At 42.2% G+C, this 17,103-nt stretch overlaps 2 protein-coding genes across 2 annotated transcripts in view; one reads left to right on the plus strand and one right to left on the minus strand.

The window, feature by feature from the left end:
* The window catches only part of SPATA1 (spermatogenesis associated 1), an 82,200-nt gene continuing 65,629 nt past the window's right edge, over window positions 533-17,103 (minus strand). Inside the window, exon 15 of the transcript XR_002345111.1 lies at window positions 533-1,681. The gene's annotated coding sequence lies outside the window, so the exon portion shown is untranslated. The remainder of the gene's footprint in view (window positions 1,682-17,103) is intronic.
* CTBS (chitobiase) overlaps window positions 8,125-17,103 on the plus strand; it is a 34,470-nt gene continuing 25,491 nt past the window's right edge. Inside the window, exons 1-3 of the mRNA XM_021096355.1 lie at window positions 8,125-8,388; window positions 11,561-11,699; window positions 12,717-12,925. Of these exons, the coding sequence (XP_020952014.1) occupies window positions 8,203-8,388; window positions 11,561-11,699; window positions 12,717-12,925 (534 nt within the window). The 5' untranslated portion in view covers window positions 8,125-8,202. The remainder of the gene's footprint in view (window positions 8,389-11,560; window positions 11,700-12,716; window positions 12,926-17,103) is intronic.

The raw sequence follows: 17,103 nt of genomic DNA on the forward strand, positions 1-17,103 counted from the left end.
GGGCTATGGGGCAAATCAGAGCTGCGGGTGCCAGCAGCACAGCCACAGCAGTGCTAGATCTGAGTCTCATCTGCTACCACAGCTCATGGCAACGCTGGATCCCTGACCCACTGAGTGGGGCCAGAGATTGAACCTACATCCTCGTGGGTAATATTCGGGTTTGTTACAACTGAGCCACGATGGAAACTCCCCCAAACCTACTTTTTTTTTTTTTGGCTATTTCTTTGGGCCGCTCTGGCAGCATATGGAGGTTCCCAGGCTAGGGGTCTAATCGGAGCTGTAGTCTCCAGCCTACGCCAGAGCCACAGCAATGCAGGATCCGAGCCGCATCTGCAACCTACACCACAGCTCACGGCAACGCCGGATCGTTAACCCACTGAGCAAGGGCAGGGACCGAACCCGCAACCTCATGGTTCCTAGTCGGATTCGTTAACCACTGCGCCACGACGGGAACTCCCAAACCTACTTTTTTTCTTACATTTTTTTTTTTATTACTCAGATGAATTTATCACATCTGTACTTGTATAATGATCATAACAATCTGATTTCACAGGATTTCCATCCCACAGCCCAGGCACATCTCCTCACCCCCCAAACTGTCTCCTCCAGAGACCATAACCCAAACCTACTTTTATAGGAAGAGCAAATTAGCTTTCTTAAGTAACATTAGTTTAGCTAGTGTAACAAGGCCCTTTTACTAGTTTATCGCTATGAAGTTAGGGAACTTGTCTCACACATTGATAGGACCTCTCCAGCATAATTCAGTGAAAAGAAAGTCACATCCATTTAGAGGAAACACACAGAGAGAGTGAGAGAGAGAGAGAGGGAACATACTTGTGGAGAGATGGGTGCTGTAGGCTGCCTCAAGTCTTTTAATCTTGAAAAACCTCCCTGGAGACTTAGGGTCCCTGTCAGCAAGGGAACCTTGCCTCTTCTAGGGCAGAGGTAGAGCGGGCAGGCAAGTGACTGCTGCCCTAGACCTGGCCTTGGTCTTCCTGATATCTCAGCTTGATTTCCTCAGGTACCCTGAGTTAACAGATTCAGAGGGACTGACTCCTGCAAACTGAACCCAGGAGTGACCAAGGCATGATCTAGAATGTCACTTTCTTTCTCTCTGTCCATCTTTCTTTACCCAATTAGATTAGGTGCAGCTCCGAGGCTCTATATAACTGGTAAAGACATAGACCTGGGAATAAGGTCCTTTGATTCTGTCCAAAAATCAATGGATTCATAATGATCAGATTCAATATGTGAAGGATGAGAGTTATAATGAGAAGGACACACTAGCTCCTTGCAAAATGAAACATGGTTTATCTGGCTCTGACTTAAGGGGATAGAGGTTTCTGGCTGTAGAAATATGTGGGGCATGTTGAAGCATGACCATCATACTATTTGGGGCATAGTACTGAAATGCAGTTTTTCTCAGTAAGATTGTCACCACCATGTCCATCCCCAGCAAGGTCATCATCACTGTCAATGTCGCTGTCACTGTCATCATGGTCTATATAACCATTAAAGCCAATTTCTAATATTTAAAAACCAGCCATAATCCAGGAGAATATCTGGAGACCTGTGGAAGAAATGGGGATCTCAAGGTACATTGATAAGGCTATGGGCTGAATTGTGTCCTCTCGATGGCCGTGTGTTGACAGCCTAAATCCCAGGACCTCAGAGGATGACCCTGTTTGGAGAGAGAACCTTTATTAAGTTAAAAATGAATCCCTTAGAGTTGGCTCCATTCCAGTATTATTGATATCCTTATAAAAAGGGGACATTTGGAGACAGACTGGCACACAGGGAGAATACCACGTGAACATGAAGATGACTGCCTGCAACCTTTTCTCATGGCTCTCAAAAGGAACCATACCTGCCAATACATTGATTTAATTAATTAATTAAATTTATTTATTTAATTTTTTGTCTTTTTAGGGCCATGCCCGCAGCATATGGAAGTTCCCAGGTGGAATCAGAGCTAAACCACAGCCACAGCAACACAGATCCGAGCCGCATCTGTGACCTATGCCACAGCTTGTGGTAACGCCAGATCCTTAATCCACTGAGTGAGGCGGGGGGTCAAACCCTCATCCTCATATATACTAGTTAGGTTCATTACTGCCAAGCCACTACAGGAACACCATTTTATTTTTTTAATACCTTGATTTTAGACTCCTGGCCCCTAGAACTAGGAGGCAATACATTTCTGCTATTTAAGTCACTTGGCTTGTGGTACTTTGTTTTAGCAGCCTTAGCAAATGAATACTGATACCAAGTGAAAATATTGTGTGTGTCTCCCCAGCATGTGGGCTTCAGTAAAGATAAGATATACGTAGGCTGTGAAAAGAAGGCCTCCTCTTGCTTCTTAGCACAGCCTCTCGTGTGTGGACGGAACAGCCAGATCACAAGGACAGTTGGTCTCTGTCAGTCTCTATGTTTAGCAGCTGGTGGGTGGACACATTTTCAGTGATTGGCCATGCATGCAGACAAAAGCCATTTTAAAATGCGATGTTTACAGGTTGTCAGCTTGTTTTCTAAACCTCTCTAATTGGAGTGCACAAAGACATTGCCTCCAAGGCTTTGCATTTGGGATGGACTGTCTCCAATAAGATATCATTTCCAGGGATGAAATATAAAGTGCTTTCTTGGTTAAACAAATTGACTGCATGGGTAAAAATAAAGGGCATCTGGTTGAAAATACTTTTTGTCAAGCAGACATAGCAAGGGGTTTTAATTGCTCATTTAATTGCTTATTATAAGCCCAGAGGGATACCACTCTCCAGAAAGCTAAGAAATTATTAATGCCCAGAAAGCATTAAGGCTTTCAATTCATGGGAGGTAGTATTTCTGCTGCATGCTGCACTGGCCAGATTATGCCTGACCTGGAGCACACAGATTAGCTATGCAGACATCCTTAAATCTCATCAAAAAGAGTTGTGGGTGGAGAGGTGAAAAAATTGGAAACTATAAGGATTTCCCTTTGTGGCTCAGCAGTTAACGAACCCAACTAGGATCCATGAGGATGAGAGTTCGATCCCTGGCCTAGTTTAGTGGGTTAAGGATCTTGTGTTGCCGTGAGCTGTGGTGTAGGTCGTGGAAACAGTGTGGATCCCATGTTGCTGTGGTTGTGGTGTAGGCCAGCAGCTGCAGCGCTGATTTGACCCTTAGTCTGGGAACTTCCATATGCTGAGGGTGTGGCCCTAAAAAGTGCCCCCCCCAAAAAAGGAAACTATATTATACAAAGAACTGTTGCATGGAACTTGATTTATTTAATGTAGAAATGAAAATTGGGGGACACAGAAGAGGAGGAAATATCGGCTGTCCATATTTAACTTCATAAGGGGTACCTTGTGGAAAAGGAATCATAGTTGGTCTGGAGGTCCCCAAGAGAATGAGTCAGAGCCAGTTACGGTAATGGTGGGCAAATTCTAGTTCAAGATTAAGGCTACGTGTGATTATTTCCTTAAGATAGGCTGGGTATTAGGGGGCTGGTGAGCTTGTTTTACAGGGATACCCAAGCAAGGGCTCAGCACCACTTCCTACAGAGAGGGAAGACAAGTGTAAGATGGGACTTTGAGAGCTGCTATTCAAAGCTATGGTAAGGAGGGCCTGTGGAGATTCTGGAAACCATCTGGCCCAGGCTGCCAACTCTTTTTTTTTTTTTAATTTTATTGAAGTGTAGTTGATTTACAAGTTTGTGGTAATTTCTGCTGTACAAAGTGATTCAGTCATATATATACACATATTCATTCTCTTTCAGATTCTTTTCCCAAATGTATCATCACTGAATACTGGGTAGAGTTCTCTGTGCAGATGCCTATTGGCCAATCATTCCATATACCTCATTGTGCATATGCCAATCCCAAACCCCCAGTCCATCCCTCCCACCCCCACCTGTCCCCTTTGGTAACCATAGCTTTTCAAATTATGGGAGTCTTTTACTGTTCTGCAAATATGTTCATTAATTTTTTTTTAAAGATTCCATGTAAGTGATATCATATGATGTTTGTCTCTCACTGTCTGACTAACTTCACTTAATATGATAGTTTCTAGGTCCATCCATGTTGCTGCAAATGGCATTATTTCATTCTTTTTTTATGGCTGAGTAATATTCCATTGTCTATATGTACCACATCTTCCTTATCCATTCCTCTGTTGATGGATATTTAGGCTGCTTTCATGAAAATAATTTTAATTATAAATAATGCTGTAATGACTTTGCAAAGATACAGCTGCTAACTCGTGAGGTAGAGTCCTAGGCTATGTCACCTTAACAGTGACTGTTTTCTCCATACCCCCAAAAGAGCTTGCTAATTTACATTACCATTGATCAAAATAATACTGCTGTGGTTGCTGAAAATGGCCCTGGGATGCTGTCTTCCTCCATCTGAACTGACAGATCTTGCTCAAAGGCAGTGAGGGATAGGGTTCTGACATCTCACCAGCCTGATTCTTGTCTTCCCAGCTATAGGATGGAGACTGAACTGCATTGTCAAGATCATGGATTTTGGAGCTACGTTAACCAAATCCAAACCCTAGCTCCACATATTACTATCTGTATAAAACTATTATTTAAACTTCAGAGCCCCTTTGTCTGTAAACAAGAGATGACAATAATTGAACCTGTCTCATAAATTGTGGGAATTAAATAAGCAAAGCGATGTTACATACTTTGAACAGAGTCTACTGCTACACATTCTATATTCCATTTTTAACCAATCTGCTCCCAGGCTGACAGCTGTACTACAATGATTATGCCAACTAGCCTCCAAAATGATTTCAAAACATGGAAATGCCAACTAGATTCAAACCTATGGTGTCATCCCACCAAACTATTATCAATCCTTGAATAATAAAACAGATTTGAGATGGAAAACCACCTAAGTGATCATGTTCTAATTAAAAGTAGCTACTGAGGGAGTTCCCATCATGGCTCAGCGGAAACAAATCTGACTAGCATCCATGAGGACGAAGGTTCAATCCCTGACCTTGCTCAGTGGGTTAAGGATCTGGCATTGCTGTGCCTGTAGCATAGGCCAGCGGCTACAGCTCCAATCGGACCCCTAGCCTAGGAACCTCTGTATGCCATGGGTGTGGCCCTAAAAAAAAATTAAAAAATAAAAAAAGTAGCTACTGAGGCAAGCTCTGTAGTAGTTTTTCTCAAAGTGTGGTCCCTAGATTAGCTGCATTAGCATTACCGGGTGCCTAAGTCCATTTGGCATGCTATCACAAAAATTATACAGACTGGGTGGCTTAAACAACAAACATTTATTTCTCACAGTTCTGGAGACTGCAAAATCCATGATCAAGGCAGTGGTAGATCTGGTGTCTAGTGAGGACCTGCTTCTTGGTTCACAGACCACAGTCTTCCTGTTGTGTCCTCACATGGCAGAAAGAAGGTGAGAAAGCTTTCTGGTGTCCTTTTCAAAAGAGTACTTATTCCATGCCTAAGGGCTCCACCCTCACATCCTAATTATTTCCCAAAGGCCTCATCATCACATGGGGGTTAGGAATTCAACCCATGAATTTTGGGGGACACAAACTTTCAGTCCATTGAATTGGGGAAATTTTTAGAAATGCAAATTTGCTGTCCCTCCTTGAACTCTAAGGTGGGTCCCACACTCTTGTTTTAATAAGTGCTGCAAGTGATTCTGATGCTTGCTAAAGTTTTTGAGAGTTTTAATTCAGTAGGTCTTGGGTAAGAATGTGCATTTCTAACTGGTTCCCAGGTGATGCTGATGCTTCAGGTTGCGGACCACACTTTGGAAACCATCACTCTCTAGAGTCTGGGTCCCTTTTGGAGGACCTAAGCCTGACTCATATGAAACAATTAGAGATCACTTAAGTGAAACAATTAGAGATCACTTAAGTCTCCTACATTGTGTGGTGTTGCCTGAGTGGAGCAAGAGACAAGAAAACAAAGATGGGGAGTTCCCATCATGGCTCAGTGGAAATGAATCTGACTAATAACATGAGGACACAGGTTCAATCTCTGGCCGCACTCAGTGGGTTAAGGATCTGGCATTGCTGTGAGCTGTGGTGTAATTCGCAGACAAAGCTCAGATCTGATGTTGCTGTGGCTGTGGTACAGGCTGGCAGCTACAGCTCCCATTCGACTGCTATCCTGAGAACCTCCATGTGCCTTGAGTGTGGCCTCAAAAAGACAAAAAACAAAAACAAAAACAAAACAAACAAACAATCAAAACAAACAGGATGAGGCACTCTGTGCTTTGGAAAAACAGGCCCTTTAGGTAGTTACATGTATATCTCAGGAAGAATTTTAATGGACCCAATTTCTTTCACCTTCCCATATATGGGAAAATACCAAAATCAAAATCAAGATGTAAGCTTGACTGCATATACTCCCTAGCTAAAATTAGGCTAGCTTTTCCCCTGCCTCTTTGGGATAAATTTACTCAGAGCTACTGAATGGTTGTCTCCTGGTCTATAGTCCTCAGTGAGACCCTGAAAAACTTTTAAACTCATATCTCTTATGTTTTTCATTTTTCTTTCAGTCTGCAGTATTAGAAAGGTTAGTCTGGGTGAATTTAAAGAATAAGAGACTGGAATGGAGGTTGCAGCTGGAAAGTCTGAAGGCAGATGAGGTAGTTACACTAGAGCTTGCTGCAATCAGATGGCCAGATAGCCAGGAGTTGAGTCTTGGCTTCCTGCTTGTAATAATTTGTTTTCTGGGCATGTGCTTAAGTTTTATCATCTGTAAAATGGGGATGATAAAACTACAGCTACAGCTCCAATTGTACCCCTAGGCTGGGAATTCCATATGTCGTTGGAGTGGCCCTAGAAAAGGCCAAAAAAAAAAAAAAAAAAAAAAAAGACACCCCCCCCCCGGGCAAAACCAGAAAAAAAACAAAGCTGTGAGATCCCTTAAGAAATGCTGCCCTACTAAATGGGGAATGTGGATCAATTCTTTGCATTTTCCTTCTGAAAATTCTTGTCCCTCATCCCTGGAATTTTTCTGTAATTAATGATTTCTTCACATTTGGACTGCTTTTTCAATTTTTTTATCTTTCTCTTTGAAGAGTTTTTTTTGTTTGTTTTGTTTGTTTGTTTTTTTATGGGCCACACCACAGCATGGAAGTTCTCAGACCAGGGGTCCAATCGGAGTTACAGCTGCCAGCCTATACATCTGGGGATATTCCTGAAAGGTTTTGTTTTGAAGTGTCCTCCCTGCAATGTTTGTTTATTCTATATTCTTTTTTCATGTTCCTTTTATATTACTGAATTGTCTTTGTTGTCCGTGATTAAAAGTAAAAGATTAAAAAGTCAAAAGAGGGGAAGCTTGGAGTGGGTGCCTGGGGTTTTTGACTCTGAATTTCGTTATAGGATAAGTGGGGGCAGGTTGCTGATATCTTTGGCAGGCACAAAGTCAGTTATTTCTCTTTTTAGGTCATCCGAGCAAGGTCCAGAGAATCCACCCTCTCCAGAGAATTAAACCTCCAAACTTCAGCCTGGGTGGGAGAGGGGCAGCTGTTCAGAGACAGAAAGCTGGAGAAAAGCGCTAGCGATCTAGCTGCTTCTCAAGCAGCTTTCGCTTAATCTCTTTCATTTTCTGGCCGCCTACCCTTCTTCACCCCTAATTCCCGAGGCACCTCTTGCAGTTCCAGAGCTTTTTGAAGCTTCTACGGTTTAAACTGGGTTGCTTTTCAGGTTTCCTGTCTGTTGGGGCTTGCAGCACTCATCCCTCACACTTTGGCTTTCCAGCTTCCAAAATGTTGCCCCTGTGGGCTTAGGTTTTTCCTCAGAGTTTAAGCATGGAAGGAAACGAAGTCAGAGGCTGTCTTCAAATCACTGTCTTAATTCAACAGATATCTGTAGCATCAAAATCTTTGCGCCATTCCAACCATGTAGCAAGCACTGTCATCCCTTCCAAGCCCCCCTACTTCTCCATTTTGGGGGTTCCCTCCAGTGTCAGACTCCACAAGGAGGACACAAACAACTATGGCACAGAGCCAAAGAGAGGCGCATAAATCACAGAAGATAGACACTTGAATCAACTATCTTCTGTGCTCCACGTGTTGAGGGCACAGCGGCTCCTGACCGTCCCTCACGCAGCCTGGCGTCTTCCAGGTTAGCCTACCAGCCAGCCAACGCCCGGGCCCGGGAGCCCCGCCCCGCCCCGCTCCTCCATAAAGCAAGCCCCGCCTGAGAATCCCGGCACCTGTTCCTGCTGCTAGGTGAGCGGCGAGCATGGCGAGGACGAAGCTCCGCCAGCACCTCCTCGTTTCCTCTGCGCTCGGGGCCCCTACGCTGGCTCGGCTGGTGCTGCTGCTGTTGTTGCCGCTGCTTCAGGCGCCGCCCCTTGGGGCCGAGGCTCACTGCCCGTGCCACAACCCCGCACTGTGTCGTCCTATCACCCACAAGCCCGACTTCGAGGTCAGTGCCTCTCTCCCCTGACCCTCCGGGTCTGGTCAAGTCCCTGAGAGGAGTTAGAGTAGAATGAGACGGAAAAAGAGGTGTTGGGGTGCAAAGCCAAGTTTGACTGCTCGCGGCGGGCCTTTTTGTTCACAGATTTCCCTCATTCGTACAGATGAGAAAACGGGCTCAGAGGGGTTAAGTAACTCCTCCCAGATCTCACAGTAAGTGCCTGTCTGAAAGAGGCAGCAAGTATTGCAACCCAGATCTGACTCTGAGTGCAAGCTCCTTGCCTTGCCTGCTGTGCTTCTCCCCCCCCCCTCGCTCCGGGTGCTTTGGCCAGACAAGCAAGGGGGCCAGGGAAGGAGATACTCCCTAAGGATCAAGACCCATTGGTTTCCAGAATGAGGATGAGTTGGAAAGAATCTCGGCACAACTGCAGTACAGTGGAAGACTGAATATTCTGCTTACCTTGCCTTTCTATACCTGCTACTTGGGTGGATCAAACAGGTCTTTCCATAAATTTTTCTTCTACCACCTAACAATTTATAAGGCCTGGGCAGCTTTAAGCAAACACCTGTTGGGAGGCAATATGAAGACCACCTGTCTGCCCTGAATTTGATAACTGCAGCAGGAAATGGGCACATCAAGCAGGTGGAAAAGCTTAGTCCTAAAGAGCAATTCTTGCATAAAGATAGTGATAATTGGCAGTTCTTAATAGTGATAATTGGCAGTTCTTACATTTGAGGCAGGACATTTCAATGCGTATTAAAAAGTACATATTAATTGCTCAGCAGAAGAAATGAAAATGGAAGTGTTTATGGAGTACCTGCCTGTGGGGAAGCCTAACATCTGAAAGACTCTGTGACACCCAGTACCTCTTAGTTAGGTAGTGTCTGGGCCATTTAGAAAACCAATCATGCAAAGAAGCAAAATTTCCTTCACTTGTATGTTAGTGGTAAATGGTCTTTCCTCTCTACTGATCTATATTTTTCAAACCCAAAGACTAGACTGCATTACTTTTTCCCTTATATTTTCAGTTGGATTATCAAACTATTTTTTAGGATTTCTATTATATCACAAGATCTTTGTGTATTTTAAACAAATCAATCTTTGTTATCAGAATTAAAATAGGGGAAAGGTTTATGATGGCAATATGAGTCTAAAAAGCCTAAAAAAAATGGGCTATTCAATTCACAATTTCACATTTTGTAATTTGTATTATTTCAGTGGGCAACTGCTTAGTAGAAAAATGGGTTATGTACAACTAGTTCTGAAAAGTTAACAAAAACCAAAAAGATTGAAAATTAGGAAAACTCTGGTTTAATTTTTACAGCTAGCTCTCCCCACTCTCCTCCATCCATTCTCCTCACCATGGCTCAGTGGTTATTGAGATTCCTCTCCTTTTTTCTCTCCTCTACCTCTACTGTCTGTCTCATTTCTAAAAGGCAAATCTTAAGATCCTCTGCTTAAAACACTCTAATGGCTTCCCATCTCAGAAGAAAATAGAAATTCCTCAATGGTCTACAGAGAGCCCTACTTGATTTTTTTTTCTTCAGTCTCTTATCTTTTCAGGGCCACACCCATGGCATATGGAGGTTCCCACGCCAGGGGTCAAATTGCCACAGCCATAGCTACATGGGATCCAAGCTGTGTCTGTGACCTACACCACAGCCCATGTACTTTCAGGATTTCTGTGTTCCAGCCACACTGACCTTTTGGCTCTAGAAATTCAGAATTCTCCAGAGGTTTTGAGAGTTTAGAGATTCAGAGTTTAGAGGTTTAGAGAGTTTTGCCTTTTTTGTTGCTGAGAATGCTCCTTTTTGTCCATGTATACATTTCCTCTGTCCAGTCTAGGTCATTGCCTAGATTTTAGGCCTCCTCTAAAGAATGTAGTCCTCAGGGAAGTTTTCCTGCCCTACCAAGGTTTCAGTTCCCCTTTACATGCTGCCATGGTGCCCTGCACTCCTGTGTAGCCCTTAACACTATTGGGCTAATGGACTTGGTCTTATGTCACTAATGCCTAGCAATTTACACTGCCTGTACCTTACTGGGATTCAATAAATGTTTGCCAAGTCAATGAATTAACATCTTATTTGGAATAAAGATGATCAGTGCTTCTATGCTTCTAGAATTATCTGTGGAAAAAAAATACGGAAGAAACATCTAACTTGAGTACTGTTCTAAGAAGTCAGGTTCACCAAAAATCATTCATAGTCAACACAGTATCTGTGGATCCGTCTGCAGCAAGAAACTTTATTCTCAACCTCCTCCCTTTCTCTTTCCTTAGTCCGTCACAGAATCCTGTTAATTCTGCCTTCTTAGGATCGTCCAGATCTACTCATTTATCTCATATTCCTGCTGCTTCTCAACTTCAGTTGAGGTCACCATCATCTCTTGTCTGCATTCTTCCAACAGCTTTCCTTTCTTTCCCTTTATGGCTGCACCTGTGGCATATGTAAGTTCCCAGGCTAGGGGTTGAATCAGAGCTGCAATTGCTGGCCTACACCACAGCCACAGCTAAACCAGATCTGAGCTGTATCTGTGACCTACGCCTTAACTTGTGGCAACACCAGATCCTTAACCCACAGAGCTAGGCCAAGGACTAAACCCACATCCTCATGGGTACTAGTCAGGTTCTTAAACCACTGAGCCACAATGGGAACTCCAAACAGCTTTTTTATTAGATATTCTGCCTCCAGTTTTAGCCTCTCTTTGAGCCACTTCCCACTTCAGCTGAAGGGATTTTTCTAAAATGCATACCTAAAGTATGTATATTCTCTTTTCTTTTTAAAGCCCTTCTTTCCCTCAGTATAAAATTTCTCAAGGGGGCTTACAAGTCCTTTCATGACTTAACCCTGCCTGCCACTCTCTGGTTCTTCACTGTTCTCTCCCTCCAAATTCTAGGCATCAGCCATATTCAGTAGTTAGTTACAAACCACCATGCTCTCTCTGCCTCTAGGCCTTGGCATTTACCACTATTTCTTCTGAGCCTACCCTCTCCTACTTTCCCACTGATTTCCTCTGATGCCAATTAATTGGAACCCCTTACATCATATTTGCTGTTGTACTCAGTGTCCACCAGTACCTAGTGGACAATGTTTGATCAGTGTTTAATTAATGTTACTTTGCATAGTCAACACAATATTCTTCTTGTTTTAAGAGAGGGTGTTTATCCCTGTTGTTTTGGCAGGTCTTTGTGTTTGATGTTGGCCATAAAACTTGGAAATATTATGATTGGTCACAGATTACAACTGTGGCATTTTTTGGAAATTATGACTCAGAACTTTTGTGCTATGCTCATTCAAAAGGAGCCAGAGCAGTGCTAAAAGGTGAGTTTTAGTTTTTACCAGATGTGTCTAGCCAATTGATAAGTTTATTTGCATTGTCTGCTATCCTGAATTTCCAAAAAATTTTCTTTTCATGTTTATCTGGTATAGTTTTTAGCATCCTAAAATTAATCTTAGATATTTTTAAATTCATATCTCAGAGATTTTTTTCTTTTTTTTGTCTTTTTGCCATTTCTAGGGCCGCTCCCGTGGCATATGGAGGTTCCCAGGCTAAGGGTCTAATTGGAACTGTAGCCCCCAGCCTACGCCAGAGCCACAGCAATGCAGGATCCGAGCCGAGTCTGCAACCTACACCACAGCTCATGGCAACGCCAGATCCTTAACCCACTGAGCAAGGCCAGGGATCGAACCCGCAAACTCATGGTTCCTAGTCGGATTCGTTAACCACTGAGCCACGATGGGAACTCCTTTTTTTTGTCCTTTCTAAGGCTGCACCTGCAGCATATGGAGATTGCCAGGCTAGGGGTCTAATTGGAGCTGTAGCTGCCGGCCTACACCAGAGCCACAGTGACACGGGATCCAAGCCACGTCTCTGACCTACACCACAGCTTATGGCAATGCCAGATCCTCAACCCACTGAGCAAGGCCAGGGACCAAACCCGCAACCTCATGGTTCCTAGTTGGATTCATTAACCACTGAGCCATGATGGGAACTCCCTCAGATAGAGATATTTTTAAAGAATTAAGTAAACCACTGTATGGTTTTGAGCAAAATGTGAATCCTATTTAGCATGATGACCCTTAGCTAGCCATAATCTATGATTTCTGCTTTTAATCTGAGAATGATATTACTAATCATTCATAATGGTTATTTAGGAGATTAATGACGAATGGTTTTCTGTGATTTTGATATATTTTCTTCATTTGGAAATTTGGGACTTAGTATTCCACAACAGTGAGATGTTTTAAAGACATCTGATCTCTTTGGAATGGGTTTGTGAAGTAAATTTTATTAAACTGTAAAGAGCATGTGTAAAAATATGCATATTTCTTCCATAGGAGATGTATCTGTAAAGGATATTGTTAATGCTACTTTCAGAGCATCTTGGATAGCTCAACAAATTAAGCAGGCCAAAACACAATATATGGATGGAATTAATCTAGACATAGAGCAAGACGTTGCCCTTTCATCACCGGAATATTATGCATTAACTGCTTTAGTCAAAGAAACCACAGATGCTTTCCATCGTGAAATCAAGGGATCACAGGTAAAAATTCATTTTTTTTTTTGGAAACCCCTTAATTTTCCTATCAAAATGTACTCATGAAAGTTATGACTAATAGAATCTCGGTTTTATGGAGTAGGAAAGAGTTTCAGCACATATATCCTAAAAAAATTTTTTCTGGAATTTTTGAGGTTCTTAACTAGAGAAATTATACAAAATGTTAAGGTGCTAAATCTGTTTTCTATTCATACTAGAATATAACACTGGGATTGCCCCACCTACCTGCTTTGCAGCAGGGCTGGAAATGTTAGGCAGTGGCATCAGCAAGAATTAGGAAGGGCTTAGCTGCCCGGGCCTTGCTCTCACTAGTGCAGGCCATAAACAGCTCCTGCCTAAGAGTAGAGGTAGTTCTGGGGAAGTATGTCACTTCCAGAGACTGAAGTATTTAGCGAAGCACCCAAGGCCTGGTGAGGCCCAAGTACATAGAACTTGTCAGAGCTATGACAAAAGACAGCATACTCCCCTACTACCATAATGAGCATGATTGGAGCAGATTACAACATAATGCGTCTTGTTAGGAAATGTATGGGTAATAAAAGGACAGTGTGGCCCCAGGTCATTGATTCTCAAAAAAACTAGCCATATATTAAGATAACCAGGAATCTTACAAAAAAAATTAAACACACACACACACACACACACACTGGCTCTTTCAGAGATTGTTATTCAGAAGATTTAGGGTGAACCCAGAATCCATACTTTTAAAAATCATAGGTGATTATGTTTAGGAACTACAGGTTAGAAAATTCTGGACCAAATGGAGACATAGGCTCCTGAATTCCCTCCTTCCATGGCTATATGGAATGTACAGCTATGTACAGAGCAATTTGCTCTGAGAGAAATCTAGAAACTAGCTGAGTGACTCCTACACATCAGGTCACTGAGGAAATAATCACACTGAAATGGAGAGGGAAGGGGAGACCCATTCTTGCTATAAATCCCACTCCTGATACATTACCATACAATCAGGAGGGAACCTCCTACTCCCAGCTTCTCCCTGAGGAGCCAAGGGTTTGGACTGCTCATTTAGCACTCTAACTTTTAAGGCTCTTGCATGAAGGATGGACCCCCAGAATACTAAGCTCTAAAAGCCAACAGCACTTGCATTCAAAAAACCCCACAGGACTGCAGCAAACAAAGGTTGTTAACAGACACAGGAGCACTTGTGGCAACTGTTCCCCCAGGGCTTGGCTCAGAGAGAGCAAGCAAAACCCTCATCTTCCGGTCTTCTGACAGAAAAGACTCTCTGTGAAGTATACTTCACAGGGTGCTGACTGAAGGTCTGTTTTTTTAATTAGCACATGTCTAGGTACTGACTGTAACCTTTCCCAGAGCCCAAAAGAGCTGGTGAGCATTGCCCCACCCCCCACATGCAATTCTTTCCTTTCGGCTTGCTTCAACATTAAAACTAAGTCACCAGGAGTTTCCTGGTGGCCCAGGAGGTTAAGGATCTAGTATCACCACTGTTGTGGCTCAGGTCACTGCTGTGGCTTGGGTTTGATTCCTGGCCCAGGAACTTTTGCATGCCATGGGCATGGCCAAAACAAACAAACAAAGGAACCCCGGAAAAACTAAGTTACCAGCATCTCCCTGGAGGTAGCATTTACTCACATCTAGTATTCCAACTTTGATGGCTGCCATCCAAGGGATGAGCCTCCAAAACACCTATCTCTGCTAGCCAACAGGGCTTGCATTTTTGAGTCTCCCAAACTATAGCAAACAGGAAAGCAATTTTTCAGTCAGGCAGGGGCCCCTAGTGGCTATACACCCAAACTCAGGAAAAGGGATCAGGCAAAAATGTCCATCTCTCAGTTCTCCCTGGAAGGTGATTAACTGCATACTTTTCCAGCTGCTGCCTAAGGCTCCAGGTTCTAATCAGCTTGCCCTTAGGTCCTGACTGTGATTTTCCCCTTTGGGATACTGGTGGGTCTTGGCTGACCCTCAACTACTAGGAGGTACATGTCAAGAACAAAGACAGCAACTTAAGTAACTGCAAATTTTAGGTAACCAGGAACTTAGATCAGGTTGATTGACAGGTTCCTCTCCCATATAAGACTGGTCTGATAAAACTGGAATAGGTGGCTGTTTTATGTAATGTGCAGAACTTAACACAGAGAGTCAAGGAAAATGAAGGAACATGAGAATATATTCGAAAAAAAAAGAACAAATAAAACTTCAGAAAAAAGACTAATGAAATGGAAAGAAGTGATTTACTCAAAATAGCAGTCATAAAGAAACTCACTGAGATCAGAAGAGCAATACATGAATCCACTGAAAATTTCAACAAGGACAAAAAAACAAAACAAAACAACAAAAAAAACAAAAACAAATTATTGAGAAGCAAAACATAATAATGGAACTATTAATCTCAATCTCTAATTTATCCCTCCCCCTAATGTTTCCCCTTTGGTAACCATAAGTTTTGTTTCAAAATCTTTGTGTTTCTGTTTTGTGAATAACTTAAACACACTACTATATATAAAATAGATAAATAACAAGGACCTACTCTATAGCACAGGGAAATCTATTCAATACCATGTAATAACCCTTATGGAAAAAGAAGCTGAAAATGAATGAATATAGGTATAACTGATTCACTTTGCTGTACACCAGAAGCACTGTAAGTCAACTATACTCCAATAAAATAAAAAAAAAAAACTGAACTGAAAAATTCAACAGAGGGGTTCAATAGGCAGAAGAAAGGATCAACAAACTTGAAGGCAGGGCTGTAGAATTCTAACTGTAACTAGAACAGCAAAAAGAATTCTAACTAGAACAGCAAAAAAGAATTCTAACCATAACTACAACAGCAAAAAGAAAAAAGAAAAAAAAAGAGTGAAGCTAGCTTAAAGAACTTATGAGGCATATCAAGTGGACTAATATGTGATTACGGAAGTCCCATAAGAAGTCAAGGAGAAAGGAACAGAAAGCTTTCAAAGCAGTAAGGCTGAAAATGTCTCTAACCTGAGGAAATGGATATCAAGGTCCAGGAAGCCTAAAGAGACCCACACCACAACACATTATTATTAAACTGTCAAAACCTAACATTAAAGAGAGAATCTTGAAAGAGAAAAGCAACTTATTATGTCAAGGGAACCCCCATAAAACTATCAGTGGAAATTTTAGAAGAAACTTCGAAGGTTAGAAGGCGTGGGATAAGATGTTCAAAGTGATAAAAAACGGCCAAGCATGAATACCCTACCCACCAAAGGTGGACTTCACAACTTAAGGAGATATAAAGAGTTTTCTATAAAAACCAAAGCTAGAGTAGTTCATCACCACTAGACTAGCCTTACAAAAAAAGTTAAAGGGACTTCAAGCTGAAGCAAAAGAATGCTAATTAGCAACATGAAAACATATGAAATATAAAACTCATTGGCAAAGGTAAATATATAGATCCAGAATACTATTTTTTAAAAGATTTCTATTTTTTCCATCATAGCTGGTTTACACTGTTCTGTCAATTTTCTACTGTACACAGAATAGTATTTTAATGGTGAGTAAATCACTTTATAACTCCAGTATAAATGTTAAAACTCCAAAGAAGTAAAAATTACTGTAATTTTTTCTTTGTCTTTTTGCCATTTCTTGGGCTGCTCCTGAGGCATATGGAGGTTCCCAGGCTAGGGGTCTAATTGGAGCCACCAGCCTAGGCCAGAGCCACAGCAACACAGGATCTGAGCCACGTCTGCAACCTACACCACAGCTCACAGCAACGCTGGATCCTTAACCCTCTGAGCAAGGCTAGGGATTGAACACACAACCTCATGGTTCCTAGTCAGATTCATTAACCACTGAGCCACGATGGGAACTCCAAAAATTACTATAATTACTGGGCAATAATAAAGCAAGCCTTGGTAAAATTAAGAAAACTGAAATCACATCAAGCATCTTTTCCAGCCACAATGCTATGAGGCTAGAAGTCAACTACAAGGAAAAGAAACTGCAAAAAAACCCCAAATATGTGAAGGCTAAACAATATGCTACTAAGCAATGAATAGATCACTGAAGAAATCAAAGAGAAAATTAAAAAAAATACCTAGAGACAAATGAAAATGAAGACATGATGATCCAAAGCCAGTAGGATGCAGCAAAGCAGTTCTAACAGGGAAGTTTACAGTCATACAAACTTACCTCAGAAAACAAGAAACATCTTAAAT

Source organism: Sus scrofa, chromosome 6 (assembly GCF_000003025.6).
Source record: "Sus scrofa isolate TJ Tabasco breed Duroc chromosome 6, Sscrofa11.1, whole genome shotgun sequence".
Taxonomy (NCBI): Eukaryota; Metazoa; Chordata; class Mammalia; order Artiodactyla; family Suidae; genus Sus; species Sus scrofa.